We start from the raw sequence: 24,261 nt of genomic DNA on the forward strand, positions 1-24,261 counted from the left end.
TGGTGTGAATTTGGCTCGAATTTAGGGGCAATTTGAAAATTTCGGCATGTGGGGTCCGACGGCGAGATGACGTGGCGGAAGACCAACTGGGTAATCCGACGTGAGCGGGAAAGTAACGCGCACGGAGGGCGGTATTGCCCAAAACGCGTGGGGTGTACCGTGTCAATTGTTAGGGGTAATATCGTCAATGTGAAGTAATGATTGAGGCTTGAATCCAGCTTTGGGACTGTAAATTACAAAATTAACCTTGTTTGAGAATCTTCTATCACGATTTTTTGTTTGAAATTACATATATGACCCCCATAATTAACCTTAGTTACATCATCAGATATTATTCTGAGACCTAAAATCATTCATTTCAGGTGAGGTTGATTGGAATATTCAAAAATTTAGATGAAGAAAAAGAATAATGATTTTTAAAATAAAAAAAAAAACACAAACAATTTCCATGTGTTTCATAGGCAATTACTCTTGCACCTATGTCAACCTTGCTAAATCCCCTCATCAATACCAACATCAAAGCTTTTGTATTATTATAGGCATCATGTGGTCTCTCAAAAACCTCTAAGGTTGGCTAGATAGGTAAAGCAAATAAGTTTCGATTCGGTTATCGAATATTCAAACGTTTCAATTTTTTTTGTTCATACGTTGTTGGAGATGCGTACCTACTACTATCATCAAACTCAACATGGATGGAATTGGCAAGGATGTCAATGGGATAGGAGATGCGTAAGGCTGTCAACTCGTTATGCGTAGGAGGTACTGAGGTGTTAGATGGGGTGAATTAGTGCTTAGGGTCTTCCCCCATGTAGGAGAAGATGAGGTGGACGTTTCAATTATTTTTAAAAAATTTAATTCTCTTATATAATTCCACATAATTCACACTTCACAAAAGAATATTTGTTTCTCTTTTTAATGCCAAATAAGCGGGTTGACTTTTGAATCATAAGAGTGAACGATAGCTCACATTGTTAAAGTCTTGTATCGCCTATTGAATACCAAACAATGTGGTTTATAAACATGCCACAACATAATAACTCTTATGGCGCTTTTTAGAATGATAAAGTCATATATCACATGAGCCTTGAACCCAAAATGTAAGCAATACCTAAAGTGGTTTAAGGGGAAAAAAAATTCTTATCTCCATCTTCTACTTCTCCCTAATTTCTTCAAATTATAACACACTTAGTGTCATAAGTTGTCTCATTCGGTGATATGGAGGAACCCCTCAAATTGTATACATATATGATATATATATATATATAGAGAGAGAGAAAGGAATTCTCCTTTGTGCACTTAAAATATACACCACTTTTTAAGGTTTGGATGAGTGAAATGATAAGTATGACACACTGTTTTGGGTCCCACATGTTTTAAATCAATGTTGAAAACATAAGTGCGTATTTTAAGTGCACGTAAGAGAATTCCTCTCTCTATATATATAGATATATAGATGACATGTGGGTCTTTTTGGTTTGGGATCCCATGGTTTGTTGGCTTCACATTTCTAGATTAATTAGTTGAGTTGGTGTAGATCACTTAAATAAAATCCATTTTGTTGCACATCTCTTCACTTCACTCTCTACAATCCCTTTCAAGCTCTTCAATGTTGTCTCTTAACTAGTAAAAAAACAAACAGAAGAAAGAACTTAATAATCTTTCTTGAATTGGTAAAAATTATATATGTTCCATAGCATTGTCAATGTCAATTTGATGAAACACAATCCAAGAATCTTTATCCAAAGTGGATACTTTTAGTTCTGCTGCCATTTTCAATGGGACTGTTAGTAAATGTGAGAGTATATGAAAACAAATATGTTTAGTTCAATTGAGACTCCATTTCACCAACTCATTTGGCAATTTCACTGTAATTGTTCAAGTTTCTTAACATCTCTACTAGTCTTGGAAATGAAATATCCATGTGTATAGGGTCATATGTAGTAGATGAAAATACACACACAAACAATCATATGCAGAGCAACCTTCAGACCTCTCTTAAGTTAATCTTTTTTTGGTAATCGAGAATTCCTCAGTCCAACATACTCACTGGACAACTATGACAATTCTAAACTCGGATAGCCGGCTGACAACAGGTAAGACCGGGCTTGATGCAGCACCTGTAGGTGCTGACCTATTCCCCTAAAATGGAAGGAACACAAGTAACAGGAAATACAAATCTTCTCTAAATCACACCATAGACATGCCACCAAGGGCTAATACCAAATAATACCAGATACATCAATGGTTCAGTACCAGGAATCACAAACTAATCTCCAGCAAAGATATATAAATCCATAGATACTAATACCTCTAAAATCAAAAGATGGAGATACGAAATCAAGATGAAGATAAGATTACAAACCAACGGGGCAAAAACCCAAGCTTCGATTGAATGCTCGTGTAAGAGGGAGAGAACCCAAACTACAAAGAACTAAGAAAGCCTAAACTTTTATCCAAAATATTCAAGTCTCCTCTAACTTTAGCCTCCCCTGTTGTATCATGCGGGAGGAGCCATCAATTTGAGATCATGGGCCTGGGTCTTATAAGCATTGGGCTTTATAAGCACAATCCCCTGGCATCAGGGCCCTTGAGGGGAGAACGAGGACGAAACCCACGAAGGATAATTAACTCCACAAAACCTCCTATGGGCATAACAACGAAATTTGCTAAGCGTGAAAGTTGAACTTACGACTTCTTGCATTTGTAAGGAATTACTGTATTCAACCTCACCATTCCAACCAAAGCTTATTTGTTCTGTCTTCAGCAGCGAACAATGAAAGTTCCGACTTCTTTTTTCATCCTAAATGAGAACCTACTCTCCAACTTCAGAGACAGACAAACTCAAATAAAGCGAAAATAATACTCTGTTCCAAGCTCAAAAGGCGCAAAAGTGATTCTTGTAACCACGAGGAGATTCTCATTTACCCATACAGAACAACTGAAGCTAACCAAAAAAATACCTATTTGCTTGAAATATGTTGCTTAGAGAACTTGTTGAGGTTTGTTCAACAGAAAGTAGACAAAACCCAACAAGATTAATCGACTTTTCTAGAGCTAAAATGTATTTTACTAGACGTGGCATCAGACTTGGTTTGGACAAGCATTTTGGGACTTCTTTTCAAGGAAATTAAGCAGTAAAGAGAGAAGGAAAAAAATGAAACGAAGAACCCTAACTCGATCTGCAAGATTTTCTTTCCTCTTTGTGTATTGTGTGTCTGATACTACTAGCTTTGTTTATAGCAGTACTAATGGCTTTTTGTTGAGCATATTAGTTCACTTGAACATCACTCAACTTCTTCATCACAACAGACATTAATTCCCAACCTCAAATGCATAAAAAAAAAATCTCTCCTACACCACAAACTTCATTCCATTCACCACTCAACCTTAAATACATGGAGTCTAGTAATATACATCTGTGTATCAGAAGCTAACATTTATATATAAAAACATGTACGCATTCAGTAAAACATCAATTGATGCGACGAATAAGAGAGTCGGAACACTCAGAGAGCCAACAACAACATAAAGCTAGCTGCAAGCCTGCATGCAAGGCTGAAAATTGTATAAACAGTGTGCATTAATCAAACAGCAATGCTCTATATGGTTTGATATACAGCAAATATATATATTGAAATTTGTAGGGAAACAATTACCATCCCTTGAGAAAATTCCGCTCTGGCAGTGGTGGACGCAGGATTCTATCTCCTATCTCAGCTTACTGTACTTAATCAATTCAAAACCGAATAAAGAACAACTTAAAATGACCCTAAGTGGTGTAAGAATATCTAATCCTATCTCAACTTTTACTTATTATATGCTTAATCCACTAATAATATTCACAAGCCTGATTGAAATAAGAAACTAATAAAAACAAAAACAAACAAACAAAAAACACTTAACACTTAGAAGATGAAGCATAAGAAGATTTACCCAGATAGGCAGAGATGACTGGTTTGAAGATTGGATTTGTGGGTTTATGCAATATGACGCTGATACATATATACAGGAAAACTTGGAAGGAAAGTTGGAAGAATATATTGTCCGGGGAGAGATAAAGAGAAAATTTTCACATTTAAGTATAAAACTTTGGGCACAGAATCCATCTTTATCCCTTTTGTCTTTGACAATAGAAAAATTCTGAACTCATTAATTGGGTTTTATTCTTCCAGAGGAAATATGTAGAAACTGGAAAGCAAGAGCTCTCCACTTTATTTTACTTCTTTAGATTCCAAGTTTTCTTATTCAAGTCAAAATAGGCTGTTTCAGATTTGGAGGCTTGTGTCTACAACAATATTAATTAAGGACCTTTTGAGTTGGCTTGGTTCTATGCTCACATGTGCTCAAGAGTGGAGCTCAACCTCCTTTTGACACATACATACAATGTCTTTATCAATCTGTTGACACCATCGGGGTCTTATTCAGTGATATGTCTTTTTCTGATGAAGGGGGGATGGCTAGGGTTCTGTTGTGATTATATCATCAACCTATTTTAGGTTTTGTTTTTGGGTCTGAAATTGATTATTTTAATGCAGTTTTTGTCTCTTAACAATGTAAAGCATCCCAAACCAAAGTTGGTAATGTTGCAGCAGCTTTGCCTTTACTAGATGGATTGGACCATAGTTGCAACGAAGTATAATACTGGTTTACTAAACATGGGCCACAGTAAGCCCAAACACTTGACAAAGATAGGCAGATGGGCCTTTTGGGCAAAAAAAAAAAATAAAAAAATATGGAGCTTTTGGTTCTTTATTTTTCTTTTAGGAATGTGGAAAATATAATTATTATTTTTTTTAATCTTAGTTCTTAATCATTTGGGTGATAACGGAGTTTGTGAATCTTTCTAGGACTAAGTCGTATGAACTCAGAAGATCATCTGTTCGATTCTCAATAGGAGCAATATTCTTGTGGACACTTGTTGGACTATTGTCCAACTCACCCTGATTTAACGTAGGATAATTATGTGCACACGAACCTGATGACCCGAGTGTAGATCCGTATTGAATGTCTAAAGGATAAATTTATATATCATCCTCGGTTACTAAAAAAATCCTTAATTCTGTGTAAAAACATAAATTTTAAAGTTTCAACCTTTTTGAGGAAACGCAGAGATAGGTCAAGTTTTCTTTTAATTTGCTTTGAGTTTGTATTGGGCAGGCCATGAATTTTCTTAATACATTTAGGGCCCAACATGGGATTAGTTTAGTGGGGATAAGATTTGAGTTAAAACTCAATCATGGCATGATAATAAGACCTTTTTTTGTCTATAAATTCCGTCCCTTTCATTTGTTCCTCCAATGAAAATTATAAAAACTTGTTCGGATAAGGAGATTCATAAAGCAATAGTTTAGAAAAACAAAAAACACAAAGATAAACAAAAAAAAAAAATCACTAATTTTTCAGGTGAAAAGCAGGTAGTCATATGTACAATCCTAACTCCTAAGATACAGGAGTGGATGTTATTTTTAACCAATGACAGATAGATACCAAGTTACACCTGAGTTTTTTACGTTCCAAACGTTTATCGAGTCGTTCCACGGTCCGATTTTTTATCATATTACTGACATGGCAGCAAAAAGTAAAAAACATAAACTATATATTGCATAGGTGGAACAAATGAAAGGAACGACTCAACACATTAATTGACCGAACTAATAAAAAACATGATCATGGAACGACTCAATAAATTCAATGATCAATTTGCAATGTTTGAAACGTTAAGAGTTAAAACAAGACTTGCCTGTCACTAACTAAAAGTTAAACTCTTTTTTTTAAGATAAAAGTTACCCTTTGAAAAGTGTGAGGAAACAAAAACTGTTTTATAAATTAATTAACATCTAACCCCTCTCAATTAAACAGATCTCTTTTCTCTAAGGACAAAACCTTGATATCTAAGTGAGTTTGGGTTGGATTTTTCTTCATATTCAACTCAGAAAAAGAAGAAGAAGAAGTCGACATATCCAAAATATCCCCTAGTTCGACCTAAAAAAAAACATGTAATCATAGTACATAAATAAATTATTTGTTATGTACAAATTTTTTTTTTTTTTTTTATTTATCACGTTTAGGTAAGGTGACTTGTTCAAAAGATTTCCCAAAATAAATAAATGAAACTGTTAGAAAATTATTGAATGCATTTCTTAGGTTAGTTGAGAGTTTTACCAAGCTGTGAAGAGTCAAGTCAACCCAGAAAACAACTCTCGGCATAAACAAAGCGGACAAGTCGCGTATGTTGGAATAGAAAATGTCGATGATTTTCCAGGAAAAAAAGAGAGAGAGATAAGAAAGTGACACACTCTGGGGGTGATGATGCTTGAATTCAAATCCAATGGGGCCATGATTGGGTGTTTTGATAACCTCGTGTAATGGAAATTCCAGCTGCCCTTGTTTTTCTATTGTATTTTATTGTATCAGTCGTTGTTGAGTGTAACAGATAACCAACTACAGACACTTGTCCATCATGCACTACTGACAATGTGAATGCGATAACAACTTTTTTTTTTTGTGAACAATTTTGTCAATTAGAAATATCAAACTTTTTGTTTTTTGTATGTCAAATATCAATCTTTGATAGTAACGTTTTTTGGTTTTACATTTTGTGTTTTTTTATAATTGAGAATGATATCGTGAGTGAATTTTTTTTGAATATTCGATATAGATTTAAACTCTGATGATTGTCATGTATGTGCGCACAAAAATTTTTCAAAACCCAACTCAGGTTAAGAAAAAAGAAATAGTGTGGGCATAATGATTCTCAACATACGCACCGCCGACAATAATGATCAGAACAAAGAGTAGTGTGTGCATGATGGGATTACCTTAAATTTCTTCAATTTAACAGTTGCAAAAGCACTAACTCTAAAGACTCACCACAGCCGCCCCTCATTTTCCATATCCAATGGAAAAAAAAAATATTGAAAGATAATGTCACCGAAGAGGTGTATGATACTTTTGGTCCCTCACATATGGGTTGTGTAACAACTATATCACTAGTCTTTGTGAGTCGTAACTCGATCAATTTTGGGACAAATCCTGTCAGTCAATTTACTGACCTGTCAAAAAAAGTCAAACGTAACAGTTTTTATAATTGATTTTGCACACATGACATTTTGATGTAACAAAATAGTCATTGATAAATTTTCAGTGTATCAAACTAATCCCATATAAATTCATATCAATAGAATTCCATACTTTGTGGCCTAGGGTGACTGGTGATGTGCTTCTCCCACCAAAAACAAAGGTTGTGATTGGGAGACCAAAGAAAAAGAGAAGACTAGAGCATGATGAGGCAAAAACTAAGAGCAAGCTTCGAAGGCTGGAACCTCAGGTTCGAAATACACATCCATGTTCAATGGAATGCAAGAATCAACCAATCATGCATCGAGGGATGTTTGAAGATACTTGACACTTTAGTTTGATGATTTGAGTATGCTAGAACTACTAAATTGTTTTTTATGTATTAATGCCTTTAGACTTCTTTGTTGGATGAATGTTCTTGAAGACTTATTAATATGGTATGTATGGAATTCCATTGATATGAATCTATATGGGACTAGTTTGATACACTGATAATTTGTCAATGACTATTTTGTTACACCTAAATGTCACGTGTGCAAAATCAGTTATAAAAACGATGATGTTTAATTTTTTTTGACAGGTCAGCAAATTGACCGACCCGATTTGCCCCCAAGATTGATCGAGTTACGACTCACAAAGACCAATGATATAATTATTACGTTTGAAACGTGAGGGACTGAGTTGTTACACCCCCTATCTGTGAGAGACCAAAAGTATAATTTACCAATCACCAAAGTGAGTTTTGATATTCTCATTCACAATATTGTATATTTTGAGTTTGTTGGTTCATTATGAATATATCGGGTCTACAAAACTTTATTTTTCATAGACTATCGTCAATGATATTTAAACCCATAAAACTCGTCATTGATGTGAGAGGTTATGGGTTTGTTTATAAATCACTCAGTTGAATTATACGAGACCGATGTGAGATTATAGTGTTGACAAAGAGGTGATAAAAAAAGAAGAAAGAAAATATTTATCTTTATCAGACAAAAATATCAATCTGTGTCAACGGTAAATAGCTTTAATTAGGGCTTTCGTGCGCTTGCCCTGCTGAACCGGGACTTTTCATGTCACGTTCCCTCATTTTCTGGCTGAAATTAAGGTGCTTTCTTTTGCTTTCATTATTTACAGGTGAAAGCTACAACATTAATTGATTTCATGAACCAAGAAACAAATGTAAATGAACATTAATCCAATCTGTATTCACACTCCAAAAGCTAATAATTATCTGATCAATATCAATCCCAAAAGTGCTTTTAATTGCCATTCCTAGTTATACCCAGAACCTCAACTGTGACTAGAGCCTAGTTATGGCATCAAACTGATGGTCATGTGCAACACAGGTGCGGGAACTAATAAAACATACTCATTTCAATTTTCAACCCTCAAATTAAGGACACTCTTGTCCTATGAGTGGCATAGTCCAATTCGGATTTGGGATTATGGAATTCGTTTAAACTCTTAATTTACCATTTAAATATAATGATTTGAGAAGTGTGTCACATCATATCAATATTTTTATTTTTTCATTTTTCGAACTTGATTGAATTTTTCGATATGAATTGTAGACTATAGAAAATTACAATACACTCAAATCCGTTCAATACACCATAAGCACGGATTTGGGGGCTGAGAGTCCGCAATTCGTATCGTGTGGTTGATGTATTGCCACGTTTTATCATCCTACGGCTATAAATAAATTAGCTTTCAAAAGCCTGTACTCTTTGTTATCCATAAAATCTCAACCACACCACACATCTAACCATTTAAGAATTGTACAACTCATCAAATTTTTTATTAAAATATTTAATTTATTTTCAGAAGTAACTTTCGTTTTTCTTTCCCCTTCCAAGCCTCAAGTTCAAATTCGATCCGTCCAAAATAACTGGTGATTCGATGACATCAAAATCTCCATCAATTCGCTTCCTTCTTTCTTCTCTGATACACAAACCTAAAGATCCCAACTCAGTCTCAAGATTCTCACCAGAAGATTTCCAAATCCTGGTGAGACAAAGTTGTTGTCGACAGAAATCCGATCAAATGTGCTAACAGTGCTTGAGAGAGTTGCAGGAGTTTACGGCCACTTGCAAAATCGACCAAAAATCCAATGATAAGTGGGAGTAGATTGTCAAAACTTGGTGAGATTGAGTTGCCAACGAAGAAGAAATCTGACAAAGGTGATAAATGGCAGATCTAAAGTGCACTGAGATGGATTTGAAAAGCAAATCCCATAGACATGATTCTCTAAGATACAGTGTATAATACAATATTTATTTCTAGATGATGTGTAAGAATTTATAACCCTTAGATTCTATCAATGGTCCATATTTAAGAATTTGAGACTCTAGAATTATCTACGAATTCTAGGGCCCCCAAATCCCGTCAAAATACACACCAACACAAATTCAACCAACATCAAAAATAAGTAACATCCACTATAATTATGGTGCATACATGATATATATATATATATATATATATACACATACATATATATATGTATATTTATTTATCGAATAATAATAATAATTATGCATAAATATATTAAACCGAAGATTGCGAGACCTTTGTGACAACCTTACCCTCCTGGCCCAAACCAACAGTATGTGTTTGTCTCATATCAGCCGCACCAGCACCCTGATACGGAGGAGGAGGATGCGTCATCACACCTCCGGGCGCATTGTAGTACACTTGTCTCCCAAGATTGCTATCGTACACCGCCACTGGTGCGTACCCTGTATCTGTTACTCCCATGCCTACTCCAGCGCCTCCACTTGGTGGCCGCATCACTCCCATCAGCTGTTGAGGTTGGATATTAGGTTGCAGCGTGGGCGGCGGTGGCTGCGGCTGCTGCTGCTGCATATGAGGCTGAACCACATTGTACATCTGTTGCTCCCGGGAGAACTCAGGGTTCACACGCTGCATCGCGTAGTAACCATGATTGGTTTGGGGGGTCGCCGGTCGCATAACTGGAGAGGTGTAGACGGGGCCAGGAGCTGAAATCATGTACACAGGCTGCTCCTGTTGTGCAGGTGTAGTCACCGGTGCTGAATAACCTCCGATATGCTTCTCCGACCAATATCCCGGCGGGGCTGTCACCTGAGGCGGAGCTGTTGCTGGCATACTCGGTGCTGGAGCCTTCTCCGGCATCTTCTGGAAGTAGTATTCGTTTCCGAAATTATGATCCTCGCTTTGCCTCCTATACATAGCTTGCTCTTGCTCTCTTAATTGCAACCTCTGCAACTCATGCAATTGCCTCTGAATCTCCACAGAAGGATCCGACCCAATTATGCGATCGGGCCCCATGACTCTACCATCCACAACATGCATTTCCGGTGGCGGAACCACTGGTTCAGGCACCGGATCGTTAATTTTAACTCCCGGAGGAGGGACCGGGACCCCCTTCTCTAACCCAAACAAGAAATCAGCAACGTTTTGCGGTGGAGCCGTCTTCTCCGGAGGCTGTGAGGGGCCAGAATTCAACGCTTCAACGAACCTATCCCGGTCCGATTTAGACCCATCGGATCCAAAACTGGAGTGCGAAGGTTGTACCGGGAACAAAAACAAACGCATCCTTGCAGGCTTAGCCAAGGCGCGGAAAAGCCGATCGTACTCATGCATCATGTGCTCGAGATCATCATCACTGGTTACAGAAATCAAAGCATCCAGATCCTCTCCTGGAAGCTGATACTTAAAAGAGACGTCGGCGTCCCCACAGAGGGCAGAGAGCTTGTTAATCATGGCGGCGAGTTTGATGTTACGGTCAACGGAGAGAATCTTAGTCTCTCCGCCTATATAAGAGAGCTGGTTGTCGTGCGGCCGAGGATGGATCTTGCCGCCATAGCTGCACATGAACTTGGCCTTGTAGTTAGAACCGTTTTGCTGGTCCTCCCACGGCGGCGGGTTCTCAAAATCGACCTCCCGTGACCGAGGAGACGATCCGCCGGATTCTGGATAGGAATTGTAGTAGTTTTCCATGGAGTCTTAGTTGGGTTTGGTTTGTGCCTAGTAGTCCATGGAGAAGAAGAAGAAGACGGAGAGAAATAATCAGGCGTGAACCAGATTGTTTTATTTTGTTTAATAGAGTGCTTGGAGGGATTGGGGGTGGGACAGAGTTAGCAGTAGGTGCATGGGAATTCGTGTGAAATTTGAAGGGTTTGGGACAGGTGGAGGTGTTTGAGGGTAAGTGTGTGCGTCTGAGGGTGATATGGGAGGTTATGTATACTTATGTTAGAGAAGACCTTTGGAATAGGTGAATGAGGTGGGTGGGGTCCAGAGTGAGAGCATTGATTGAGAGAAGATAAGAGAGGGAAATGTATTGTTGATTGATGTCACATCTGTACTGCCACGTGGAATTGACGAAATTTGGCCATGATGATGACTTCTTTGAATTCACAGCAGAGGCTAATTGGCCCTTTAATAACCAGTCATTACCTCTATGGTTTTAGCTTCAGCAAAAAGTTGGTTTTTTTGCAGCTTCAGCATTGCTGTTTGACAAGGGAACCTCGTACCTCTGGTGGATAATGTGAGAATTGGCCCAAAACATAAGTTTGAGCCTTGAGGCAGTGCAGTAACGCTCGATCGGAAGCGATTCCGTTCAAGCGCAATTGGTGTTGGGTGCAAATAATGGTGTCTAAAAGAACATTGTTTTAGCGGGAAATCTTGCGCTCGATATCTAACTTGAATTAGAATTGTTATAAATAGGAATTTTGAAGGATTTTTTCATTGTAGCAGTTTACAGTCGCAAGAGAGAAAAATAGGAAATGAGAGAGATTTCATTGAGAAAGAAACTTTGATCGTGAGTTTCACACATTGAGAATTGTAATATTCTCAAATATAGTGAATCGTGATCAAAAACTCATTGACAGTGTAATGTTCTCAAATACAGTGAATCGTGATCTCTATTGTCTATGGTCGTAGTCTATTGTCATATCTTGTGTCTTCTAGTGTTTTGTTTTGATTCTTTTCTCTCTAATTTGTTTTGAATCTTGGTACTGGTTTAGTCAATCGATTGTGGATTGTGGCTTTGTTTGTGGGTTGATTTTAGCGCAACATATAATACTCCAGTCTTGGCTCAATCAATGGCAATAGCCGTGTAGGTAGAAGTATTTGCCATTTATCTTCGAAGCAGGTGCACTGCTTATGAGCTTCCCCTGCAACGACATCATGCATTTCTAGATGTGCGAATTTAGCTACTTATATACTTCTGTAGGAACACCAGTTTACTGGAGGTTCAAGATTAAATGTCCTGAAAACAAAAACATAGGAGACAATAGAAGCTTTTAAATTCCAGAAGCAAAATTGAGGGCAATGAGAACAAAGATACAACATTTTCGACGAGCAGAGCGACGAGTACGCGAATGTCGAAAGAGTGCTAGGGAGGGGAGGACTCTCTTATACTTGGATCTTTTCATCATCAACAATAGGGAAGAAAGAAAAGAGAAAAACTATAGCAAATGAGATTGTTTTGCAGTACTTAACTACCCAGTCACCCAGATAAGGGTTACAACTTCAGAGCAGCAATTGCTTCAGGTTTAAAATCAACCCTTAGACCCAACACTCGCCTAACCTCAGCAGGGGTTAGTCTCCAGGTCATAGGTCCTGAATTCTCACCCCAGAAATCTAGAATCTCCGACACCTTTTCTAAGTTGAGGATGGTTGCCATCTGAGTCAGACGCGCAAACTTATCTCTCACAGTCCTCTGCGTAATGCTGGAGAAATGGCTAACCAGAGCCCTTGCATCTCTGTCAAGCTGAAGACCTCCCAGCTGACTGAATCTTTTCTGCATCATGATCACTTCAAGCCTCTTTACGATGAAGTCAATTATTAAATGTATAAATAAGTCGTAGTTGTTGGCAGTCATTAGTGGTTGGAGCCATGTTGCATTAGTCTCAACAGAATGCAGAAGCCTCTGGACCCATGGGTCATTAACCTCATTATCAGCATATTCAGCCTCTGATAGCTCATAGCTGATCGTTGCCACGCCATCTAACACTGGACGAATCCGGGGTGCCACAGTCGCCACAAGTTGCTCCATGCCAGCATTTAATGTTTGCTTGAAATTATTACTCATATCACCCAACTCGGACAAGCAAGATTTCACTTTTTCCCGATCCGCCGGAGCACGGAATACCTGGGGAGAAAAGAAAGCAAGACTTGTTCATGCTTTAACGGTGGATTAATTTTAAACCAGGAAAAAGTTAGCAAAATTTAGAAAACAAAAAAAATTCAACGACAAGAATACAAATCAGCATCTACCAAACAAATCAGTAGTCTCAATAAGAGATGCGGCATAATTCACATTCAAATAGAAGATTCTGCACACATGATATCCCATACATGAGATATTATACCAAGCTGGCATGTCGATTCAAGGGAAATCTTAGGTAAATGATGAGAAGAAAGTATTAAAACGAAGACTATCCATAAATGTTTTTTCTTCTTTTCCAAATGTAGATCTGAACTCTCAAATTGGTCAATTCAGGAAGGACTTCAAACTGCTTACATTCTCTTCCAGCATCAAACACAGAATACGTTGGAAGAAAATGACCACTTTGACATGATGGAAGTAATCAGTTGACGTTCAATTATACCTAAACCTAATGATAGTTGCTCATACAAAACAAAGCAAAATGGTGACAGTAACCATTCAAGAATTTCAGGTGGAGGACTGATCTCATCCATAAGCACTTCAAGCTTTGAACTAAACCAAAAAGAGTAGAGTACAGAAAAGTGACTTCGCCATAGGGATGAATCTAAGACATAGAGATCACCTCGGCAACGAAGCCCCATGATTCTAAGCAGGATGGAGGAAAGTAAATGAAGGGAGACATTAGGTTCTAATTAAAAGCAGCAAAGCTTCACAGACTCAGGGTCCAGGCTGCCAGCTATACTAGTGTCATTCTTTCCAACATTTTAGAATTAAGTCCAAATAGGGTAAATTAAGCAGGGATACAGTGATCATCTCTTTTCTTTTGATATACTTTTTATTGCATGTTAGAGCTCAAGTGCCTTCCTAAAGCAGTTAGCTAGTGGCTACCTTTCTCTTCTTTTCCAATTAGGATTAGCTCACACAGTGGGCACCTTGGTTATAATAAAGTGGTGGCTTATTCCTGGTTACACGAAGTGCATAAGACATTATATGCATTTGAGAATAGGACACCAAATCTGCTAGCAGGAAATATTAACGTTTACACCCAGAGAGATTCTTAAAGTAACTAGACTCTTTTTTGAAGAAAAAATTTACCAAGGCACAGAGCAGATATTACATAGTTTCAAGACTTAAAGTGTCAAGAACATTGTTACAAAAGGAAAGTACAATTCTTAAAGTAACTAGACTCGTAAATATTTTAACCACAACCTTCACAATTTTCCACTCTTCAGCAATATCTTCATTTGGTTCAGACCGTAAGGCTAAATATCACATTGTTCTCAATGGATATGTCCACAATTCAATCTCAATCTATCTTATTCATCTGCGACCTGCACTGATTAAATAGATCCCATGAAAGTTGAAACTTTACGAAACCCAGAGCAACTTGATATTTTTCGGCCCTAGAGCCAATTACAGCTAGAAAAGGAGTTGAGCCAAATGATCACCACTGAGGATAAAGTTAAGAAATTTGAACTTGGAGTTTCACTAAATGATACGCAAAGCATTGTGGTTGATTGGCCACAAAAGAAAATTGGTAACACCAGCCTTAGATGGACCATATAACTTCTCAAGTATATCAAACCCGACATCATAACTGCTGATGATCGAAGCAATAATCAGTAAAGATTGATATTTCACTTGCTATCATTCACTGAGCCAATCAGTTGTGGCAGCGGAATTAGTCTCTAACTTTTCAGTCAATTAACCTGACATTACAGATTATACAAATGTTTGGACAAGCAACTACCACTCTACCAGTCAATATTTGCACCCAGAACTTATCAGCTTAGAGATTCATTCATCTATATTTTATAGATGCAAGATAAAGATTTTATTAAGGGCACATAGATGGCGCCAATCAAGAACAGAGGACAAGAAAATAAAGCACAGACAAGAGATCAAACAACAAAAACTTAAGCAACATGGCTTAAGTTACATCAAGACTAAACATTTCACGTAAGTTGTCGTATTGTCTTGATGCCCAAAATTTGGATGTAGAAAGCCAATTGTCTAAAAACTGGCAACTCAGTCTCCTTCTCAGGAAAGCATCTGTTATTTCTTTCCAGCCAATACTCAGAGATTTGATCATCTGAAGATTCTGAACGTATGCTTATTTCAAAACTAAGAAAACTTAATGTCTAAAAAGGTCTCATGATAAGCCTATGAAACAGTTTATCAATGAGGTTGAGAAGTTTCTTATCCTGGAAAGCAGAATAGATATTTAATTCATCTATGTTCCAAACAATTTTTTTTTCTACAGATTCTTTAAGTAGTCTACAGTTCCGTTCTTCACCACACTCTAACAATGTTATGTATCTTCTAGTAGCACTCCCTTAGTGCCTTTTCAATACTACAAAACCATTCAACAAAAAAATCTACAAAACTTTATTTTCACGCATATGCCCCAACGAACTTTGTTATCAACCATTCGACAAAAAATTCTACAAAAATTTATTTTCACGCATATGCCGACGAACTTTGTTATCAACCCTAAGTTTGTGTTCCATTCCATGTCTAGAAAATTGGTTCATTGACTCAGATAAATTTAAAAAGGCATATGCCTTTAACATCAAATACTATATGAGTAGGCAGAAACTTGAGATGCAATTTACATATGTATGTTGGCCTAAGTCTCCCAATAACATGCCTAACTTGCCTTCTAAAGCAACAGGAACCAAATTACAAGCATGTAAAAATATGAATAGAGGAAACAAAATAACAGGGTAGAGGAAGTAGAACACTAACCTCCGCACACTGCTCTTCAATCTCATGTTTGAGCTTCAGGACATACTCACTACTCACATCCATATTGTTCAAAGCTGTTGCAATCTCTGTCCCAGTCTTTTCCACTCCAACACCACCCAAGAATAGCTTTGCCCCAAGGTTTGGCTCTCTCATTTTCTGTTGCAAAGCGTCCTGGTATTCATTGCTCAACAAACTACTTGCACCACTTAGTACAGCAATCACAGAGCTAATATTAGAGGTGGAGATTGCCCTTCTTAAGCAACTCTGCAAAACATAAAAAACATCGTCCACCATGGAAGTTGTAAGGCTGTCAGGCACAGGCTCATCAATCCGAATAGCTTTCCTCACATTCTCCACCATAAAGAATCCTTCCAAGATCACATAGAACCCTGTGATATCTTGACCAACTTTACTAAAGCTTCCACTCCTAAAGGCTTTTGTAGCTCGTGGGACTAACTCTGGATCAACTGAAGTCAATCCTTTGATTTTTGAAATCACAAACTCTGTGTAGTCCTCACCAAGTTGCATCAATGACAGTATTTCCTCCAAATACATTTCAACATCTCTTGGGTCTGGTCCTTCAGGTGCACCAACAGCAAGTAAATTCTGGTTCTGAGCATTAATCTCAGAAGATAATTTAGCCAATCTCCTATAATCCATGTACTTCCTCAAGATCAAAGAGCCCCGCGAATCACACTCCTCCTGAAGCTCGCATATAGCATATACAATCCCATCCTCACCGCAAAGACTCCTCAAAATTTCGTCATTTTCTTCAATAGCCAGGACAATGTCCTTAAATAAATTAGTCAAGCACCCAACAAAGTTTACCTGACTCTGGTTATGACTTTGGTCCATCAACTCCACAAGATTTTCAAACTCGAGCCTAGATCTCATTGCGATCACCTTCTTCAAATACCCAACATAGACCTGCAATCCCTCCTCCTCCAAACCCAAAGGCTGATACAGGCGAATGAATCGTAGAATCGTCGGGTGATCCCTTTGATCCACTGCGGCAGAGAGCTGCTTTCTGACGATCCCTTCCAACTGTTTCTTACAAGCGAGGAGCTGCTCCCTCTGATCTGACGTAGAGTCCTTGTACTTGGCATCAATCTGAAGAAAAGTCTGCACATACTTAGCTGCAGATTCATAGTCTTGGGAATCCAGAGCATTCCTTACGCCGTCGAGACAGCTGCCTCGCTCAACGATGGCGTCTATGCGGGAGAGAGTGGAGTTGACCCGGGATTGGGCAAGGTCTAGCTCACGGACCTTGGCACTGACGCTGTCGGCAAGGTCGGAGGTGGAGCGGACATTAGAGACCATGTGGTCCGATTCGGCCTTCACAATTTCGAGAACTTCAGCAGATCTTTGGAGGTGGAGAAGGTGCTTATCGAGGTCACTACGTTGGGCCAAGAGGTTGTCCAGTTCCAGGTCCAGCCCCCGCTGGTAAGCTATGCACTCATGGAGCAGCCGCGTCATAGCGCCCACGTCTGTCAGGCTACGCACGTGCTCCAAAGCCTCCGCCGTCCCAAATTTTATGGAGGAGGATGGGGTGGCCGTAACTGTCGATTCGTCTTCCTCCGCTGGTTTGGCCGCAGATCCATTGGGTGTTGTCGGAGACATTTTGATATTAATTGCGTCGGGTGAAAATCACCAATCAGTTCATCGGAGAAATGTATCGAAAACTGACGACGAAGGAAATGAGTCGACCAGCCGGATCAGTGAGCGAGTTGTCCATTAGTCTTGCAGTGGAGGATTTTTCGGGTGGGTCCAAACCGGTTCACTTCCCCCTGAAAACCGCATTTTAGCGGATCCAAGTTCGGATAGTCTTTGATAACTAACCCGAACCGAATACTTTCATTGTATATAGGGTTGATTCATTGCATAGGTATTTGGGATTCGGGTACGTTCCATTGTTTAGTCTTTCCTTATCAATGGCGTCTACCATATGCCTTGCAGCAGCTCCGTCTTCTTCTCTGCTACAGAACGACCGAATCAGAGGAGTGGTCGCATCAACAAAATCCTTCTCTCTATTTTCGTCTGCTCGCTTCCTATGTCGAAGCCAATCTTGCTTAACCCTCTCTCAATCTAGTGGAAAGTTTACTTCATTGTTAGTTTGTCCATTTCTCAAGCGGAAACGAATTGGGAATTTCGCAGTGTTGGCAGTTGTGGATGAGGAAGACATGACTGAGGAGGATATTGAGTACGAGGAGTATGTGAAGGAGATTAACGGAAATGTTTACAGTAAGAAGGAACTTGCACCTTGTGAATTATACGTGTGCAATCTGCCAAGGAGCTGCGACATTGCAGAATTGCTTAAAATGTTCCAGCCATTTGGGACGGTGGTATCTCTTCAGGTAAACAAACCATACCCTTTATATTCTTTTCATTGTTTCTTCCTCAAGCACACATTTACTTTGGAATCATACAATTATAAATTCAGGGAAAAAAAGGTTTTTGGAATTGAGAATTACGTGGGTGTACACTTAAATCTCCAGTTGAGTCCCTGCCCAATATGAGTAGATTGAAATTCAGGTGAATAAGACGCCTTCTTGTTAATTGTGAGTCGTGACCAAAGGTTAGCCAGAAATATGAGAGGTTATTAATGGTTGTATGCCAATATCTCTCAATTTTATAGTTAATCAATTTTGGTTCTATTTTATGATACACCAATCGTGGACAAAGAAGCTTTGATTGGGATGGTTTAGTTGCCTGTGGTACCTCCTTGGAAATGCGAGAGGTCACAAGTTTAACCCTTACGCCCGGTAGTTCCGGTGTTATTTCCTGTCCGGTGGGTCTCGGATACCAAAAAAAAAAGTGTTCACTTTATTAAGTGTGTTTATATGAAATCCCCACAAAATTTGTTTAATACTTTCAATAAATTGTAGCTTTAAACCATTTCACACACCTCAAATACATGTATGCAGAGTGTACTCAAGTCCATGTGAGTCTCGTGCTTTAGAATACCGAATGCGACCAACAGTGTTGGTTTGAATTTCAAAAAGTAAACCTTGAAAGCAAGGTCATGACACCATATTGTTCTCTGGAATCAGTATATGATTTGAAATTACTAATTTAGTATGATATCTTATTACTCTTTGGGGAAGGAATCATAATAGAAACAACAGTGATAAAAAAATTTTCACAAAGGAAAGGTGTACAACACCTTTTCAAGTTGTTTTCGTTTCTATGTTTTGGGATATGCTAATTTTTGGATACCAGTCGACTCTTTCCAAGAGAACGGATGAGTATATAAGCATGATGTTGCCTTTGATTATCATTTATCACATGGAGCAAAAACTATGCGATTCTGAAGGGAGGAAATATCATCTGAGAAACAATTTCAATACAACACTTCTGTTTTATCAAGTACAGATTTTGAATCTGTAGTAGAATCTGAAGTCTGAACTTATCAGTTTTGCTCTGGGTAATATTGTTTATGATGTTGAAGCCATGAGTAGGAGACTTCTTGGATTATGCAATGGAACTGTATTTGGACTGTTATTCTACTGATTTGATTGCAGGTTTCTCGGAACCCAGAGACAGGCATAAGTAGAGGATGTGGTTCTGTGACAATGAGTTCAATAAGCTCTGCGAGAAATGCAATTTCTGCCCTTGATGGATCTGTTAAGTGTGAATCTAGCCGCTTTTTCTTTTTATATTCTTTTTTTGATAGGGCCTTTTCTTTTTATACTCATCTAGGATTAAATGAAATGTTTTTGTTTATTTTGACTGACACTTCCTTGCTGCTTTGAAGGATGTTGGTGGACGCGAGATGCGTGTTAGATTTTCCGTTGACATGAATACTCGGGGAAGGGACCCTCAGTTCTTGAATTCAGCACCAAAGAAAAATCTAATCTATGAAAGCCCTCACAAATTATATGTGGGAAATCTTGGCTGGTATATAAAACCTGAAGATTTGAAGGATCATTTTAGTCAGTTTGGGACTGTGGTTAGTGTGAAGGTGTTACACGATAATAAGGAGGCGAAAAGACGAGCTTATGGGTTTCTTTCCTTTTCTTCAGCCTCAGAACGTGATGCTGCAATGGAATTAGATGGAACAGTTAAGTCCGTTACCCTCACTTTTAACCTCATTTGGCTTATATATTATGATCTATACCATAACCTATTCAAATCTCTCTTGTAGGAATTTCGCAGCAGGACACTACTTGTTAGAGAAATTATTGAAAAACAAGGAACTCTTACATGAATTTCAGGTAGTTTGGACTTTGGAGCATTTTGAGCCTAAATTCAGATATCTCATGGTATCCCACCATAATCAAAATTTTGTATCTTCCTTTAGTATGGATACTCAAGAAAGTAATATTGGTATTAGCAATGAGTTGTTTCTTCACAGTTGATCAGTGTATCCAGTAGATTTAAACTCTCTGTACTAGCCTGATCATTTCATGATGAGACGTTATTATGCTGTGATGATTTCCATCGTCTCTGAGTTTGAAGTCAGTATTTCATTTGTTCTTTGCAGTACTTTCATGATTTCTGAATTCTGATATTGCGACTGCTTGGAACTTGAACATAAAAACAGACGCTGTGTCGTTTCTGTGCGTGTGTGTGTAAGTGGCTGTTGCAGCCACAGCCTTTGTGATGGGTCTACCCCTGCTTAGGCAATGAGAGTGGCAATGGCAGCGGTACGGGGGGACTGCCCTGACTAGAGGTCCTGAAGAAGAGAGATTGAAGAACTGCTATGTTTCTGGGTGTTGAGAGTTCAGGAACTGGAGTCAGCAATGGGTGGGAAAGCTCAATGTCTTGAGGAAAAGGGGAATTATAAAGATGAATGATACTGAATATTTCTAAATGAACAAGCATGAATATACCTGCTATCATGTTCATCTGGATGCCCGTTCCAAATTCAGTACTTTGGACACCATGTAACGTAAATTGTGTTTGAAACATCCCACTTGAACATGTTTTTGTGTAATTTTGGGAGGCTAACATTCTATATAAACTCATTTGAAAAAGTGAGCAAATGAGTAGAATTCTAGAAGGAGAAAAATTTTCCATGTGTTTTTTTATATCCATGAACCACACTATACAAATTTGCCTTTTGTCCATCCGATATGGGCTTAAACTCAGACAGTTAGACTTGTGCGCACAAAATTTCACACATGAAAAATTTTCCATGTTGATGTTGAAGAATAAGTAGTCAGACCATATAAGAGTGGCAAACAACATTTGACAAACAATCATCGTTTCATATACAAATTTTTATCACAGAAGATGAAAACGGCAACCTAGTCTTCACAAGTTCAAATCACATAGATACGTCTATGCAATGTAAATATAAGCTTGGCCTTCTTAGATCCTGTTGTCATTGAAGGAGCTTTCTGCACTCTGATTTTAACAAGAATCAAAGGAATGTAATTTGAGAGATCTGAGTGCTAATAAGATATAAACAATCAACCTCTGGTTGATCTCCTTGATGTAGATCGTATCTTCTGTATAAGGTACTGTTCTAAACCAATACCAGCCTCCACTATTCTTGTGTCACTCTTTATTTCTACCTTCATGACCTTCTTCATAACTTCCTCCATTTTCTCTTCATCCACTTCACAAATCCTAGGTATTACGATCACCCAAGTATTCAGATGTGGAGCTTCCCCAAACCTAAGCAGTTCATCCAGCACTCCACATGCTTCCTCAACCTTGCCAACATTACAGAATCCCTTCATCAAACCATGAGAAACAGAAAAATGTGGTGAAAACCCTTTTGACATCATTTCCTCCATATACTTCTTTGCCTCATCAAACATTCCTTGATCACATAGTCCGGTGACCAGAGTCCGGTACGAGACCAGATTTGGCAAGCACCCATTTGAAGGCATATCATGGAGAACCTTACAAGCATCCATTGCACGCCCTTCCCTGCAGAAACCCAATATCACTGTATTGTAATGAACAATATCTGGATTGCACCCTCTCACTTTCATTCTACAAAGAAGCTTATATGCCTCTCTTAGCTTCTTCTTCCTGCATAAACTGTTCAACAAAGTTGTGTAATTCAATGTATCCGGGACAAAGCCTTTGTTCAACATATCCTCCAACAAATCTACAGCCTTATTAACTTGACTCTTCCTGCATAACCCCTGCATTAACAACCGATACGACTCCACATCCGGTAGAACATCTCTCTTAAACATTTGATTGAACAGTTGGTAGGCAATACTGAGATCCCCGTTCAGACAAAAAGCCCGCATCATAATGTTATAAGATTTAGTATCCGGCGAAACACCGTATTTATGAGCAATCCTGAATAGATCGAACGCTGGCCGGAGATAGCTCCGGTGAGAAACAAGAAATTCAAGAATGCGGTTAAGGTGTTTGGGTAAAGGCTTGCAATTGAACTCGAGCATCGTGTAGAAGGTTTTGATAGCTTTATCGGGCAAATCCGCATTGGCATATACCTTAATGAGGTAGGAGAAAAGAGTTGGGGTTACAGGGTAGCGTTCGGATTTGAGACGGAGGAGGAGGTCGTCGATGAGGGAGAAGTGCTTGGAGCGGCCAAGTTTGAGGATAAGAACGAGGTAGGAAGAGTAGGAGTGTCGAAAATTGGGTTGTTGAGAAGCGTAATCGAAGATTTCTTTGGCGAGGAGGGGATCTGATTGGGAGGCGATGAGTTTCTGCACTCTAGATGGAGACCCAATTGGGGATTTGGAATCAGATTTTGAAGGTTCTGGATTTTGCAGCTGCGTTTGTTGTTGCGATGAAGAATAGAAGAACAACGACTGGGTTTTCGCCGGGAGAGCAAAACAGCGGGCAACAGTTGCCACGGTATTGTTGGAACGATGAACGAACTGTTGGAACATGCTTTCGGTGCAACAATGGAGATTCAATGGAAACTAGCTGTAACCATGATTTATCAAGATTCTGGAGCCAACCATCGAACTTCAATTCACCGAAGATTGAATGTAAAATCGAAGCAAACTAGCATGAATCAGTCGCTTCGATTAAACCAGACTGAATCTCGTACTAATGGAAATGACAGAAGTTAATCAGGAGGATCTACTTACGAACACGAAGGGTTTTCTACTTTTCCGAGAGAAACAGTAGTTATGGGCCTAGTGGGCTCATAAAGAGGAGCTGATCGAAATTGGGCTCTGAACCAGAAAGGACCGGGCCATTCAATTGATTAGGGCCTATTCTTATGGTGGCCCAACCTTGTCAAATGCCAACCCACTCAAAGCCTGCTCTGCGGCTCATGACAAGGTTGTTTAGGTTAGGAGAAATTTTATTGGATGCCATTGAACTGAAATAGAATATACTGTCTTGGTCCTGAACATAGGAGGTGCCCTTATCCTCGTGTGATGGAAAGACAAATTGTCTCTTCTTCTCAGCAAACTGGTGCAGGCGCTGTAGGACTTTCTGTTTATTCTTTTTATTGTCGACAATGTTGTTTTTGAGATGTTGAATATGATATTTATTTGTATAATCCTTGTATAATTTGTCATCTTTCATCTTTTACGATTTTTCAATAAAATAGATTTTGCTTTGCAAAGTTTCTTGACGTGTAAACTCTATTTTTTTTTTCTTTAGAGAATTATTGTGTAAACTTAGTATTTTCTAATTCAGCATGTAAGTATATATTAATTTTTTATTTTTAGCAAAGGATTTATATGTCATTCTAAACAGAGATATATATTATAAGAAAATTTGTTAAAAATTGTGTAAATTTAGTAGTTTGATGGTGTGTAAATAAAATTTATCTTAAGTTAGATACTCATATCTTGCTTTCGTAAAGGAAATATTAAGAGAATCATAGTACATAATTATGATGATGTAAACAAATGTAAAGAAACACAAGTGTTCTTTTTTAAAAATTTGATCAAGAAAGATATTATATAAATTTGTTATTTGAACATTTAATAATAATCTTAAATTTGAGTGTTTAGGATCATGCATACAGAAGTTTGTCACTTAATAATAGGATAAATTAAGTCAAAACCCAATATATAATTATAAATATATTACTTCAAGTGAGAATTAAACCCAAAAACCGTCATTTCTATATATTTTGACTCGATAAAAATTCATCAATTAAATTATTACTTAAGTGATTAAAGTAACAAGCTGAACCTTATCTTCTTTTTGAAATTATAAACTTGGATAGGTTATTCAAAATTTTCAGTTGGACCAAAGGCATAATCGGCCCCACCACGAAATATCTAGAACGGAAACGAAGGTACTAAAAATAGAATGAAACATATAAATATCTAGGAGGAATCGAAGGTACTAAAAATAGAAGGAAACATATAAATATCTAGGAC

The 24,261-nt window shown here is 38.2% G+C and overlaps 3 protein-coding genes and 1 long non-coding RNA gene across 6 annotated transcripts; 1 reads left to right on the forward strand and 3 right to left on the reverse strand.

Annotated features, from left to right (window-relative positions):
* Positions 1 to 3,165: 3,165 nt before the first annotated feature.
* On the reverse strand, positions 3,166 to 4,189 carry LOC119981629. Its single transcript, XR_005464205.1, has 3 exons — positions 3,934 to 4,189; positions 3,657 to 3,721; positions 3,166 to 3,555 (listed from the first exon to the last, which is right to left on the reverse strand). It is a non-coding gene; the product is annotated as an uncharacterized LOC119981629 (long non-coding RNA).
* Positions 4,190 to 9,320: 5,131 nt separating this feature from the next.
* LOC119982544 lies at positions 9,321 to 11,243 on the reverse strand. The gene has a single exon (XM_038825991.1). It carries the CDS (start codon positions 11,059 to 11,061, stop codon positions 9,628 to 9,630), a length of 1,434 nt encoding a protein of 477 aa, XP_038681919.1. The 5' UTR covers positions 11,062 to 11,243; the 3' UTR covers positions 9,321 to 9,627.
* A 1,103-nt stretch (positions 11,244 to 12,346) lies between these two features.
* Positions 12,347 to 22,991, reverse strand: LOC119982743 (conserved oligomeric Golgi complex subunit 4-like). Its single transcript, XM_038826270.1, has 3 exons — positions 21,402 to 22,991; positions 15,983 to 17,562; positions 12,347 to 13,216 (listed from the first exon to the last, which is right to left on the reverse strand). The coding sequence occupies exons 1-3, from the start codon at positions 22,801 to 22,803 to the stop codon at positions 12,587 to 12,589; spliced, it is 3,612 nt and encodes a 1,203-aa protein (XP_038682198.1). The 5' UTR covers positions 22,804 to 22,991; the 3' UTR covers positions 12,347 to 12,586.
* Positions 17,857 to 20,984, forward strand: LOC119982741 (RNA-binding protein CP33, chloroplastic). Of its 3 annotated transcripts, none has more exons than XM_038826267.1 (5): positions 17,857 to 18,336; positions 19,504 to 19,605; positions 19,737 to 20,042; positions 20,127 to 20,196; positions 20,466 to 20,984. In XM_038826267.1, exons 1-4 carry the CDS (start codon positions 17,914 to 17,916, stop codon positions 20,187 to 20,189), a joined length of 894 nt encoding a protein of 297 aa, XP_038682195.1. In that variant the 5' UTR covers positions 17,857 to 17,913; the 3' UTR covers positions 20,190 to 20,196; positions 20,466 to 20,984. The 3 variants fall into 3 exon arrangements, with proteins under 3 accessions (XP_038682195.1, XP_038682196.1, XP_038682194.1); XM_038826268.1 differs by having other exon boundaries at positions 20,526 to 20,984; XM_038826266.1 differs by lacking the exon at positions 20,466 to 20,984 and having other exon boundaries at positions 17,859 to 18,336; positions 20,127 to 20,451.
* Positions 22,992 to 24,261: the final 1,270 nt, after the last annotated feature.

The sequence above is a fragment of the Tripterygium wilfordii genome, chromosome 17, assembly GCF_013401445.1.
Source record: "Tripterygium wilfordii isolate XIE 37 chromosome 17, ASM1340144v1, whole genome shotgun sequence".
Taxonomy (NCBI): domain Eukaryota; kingdom Viridiplantae; phylum Streptophyta; class Magnoliopsida; order Celastrales; family Celastraceae; genus Tripterygium; species Tripterygium wilfordii.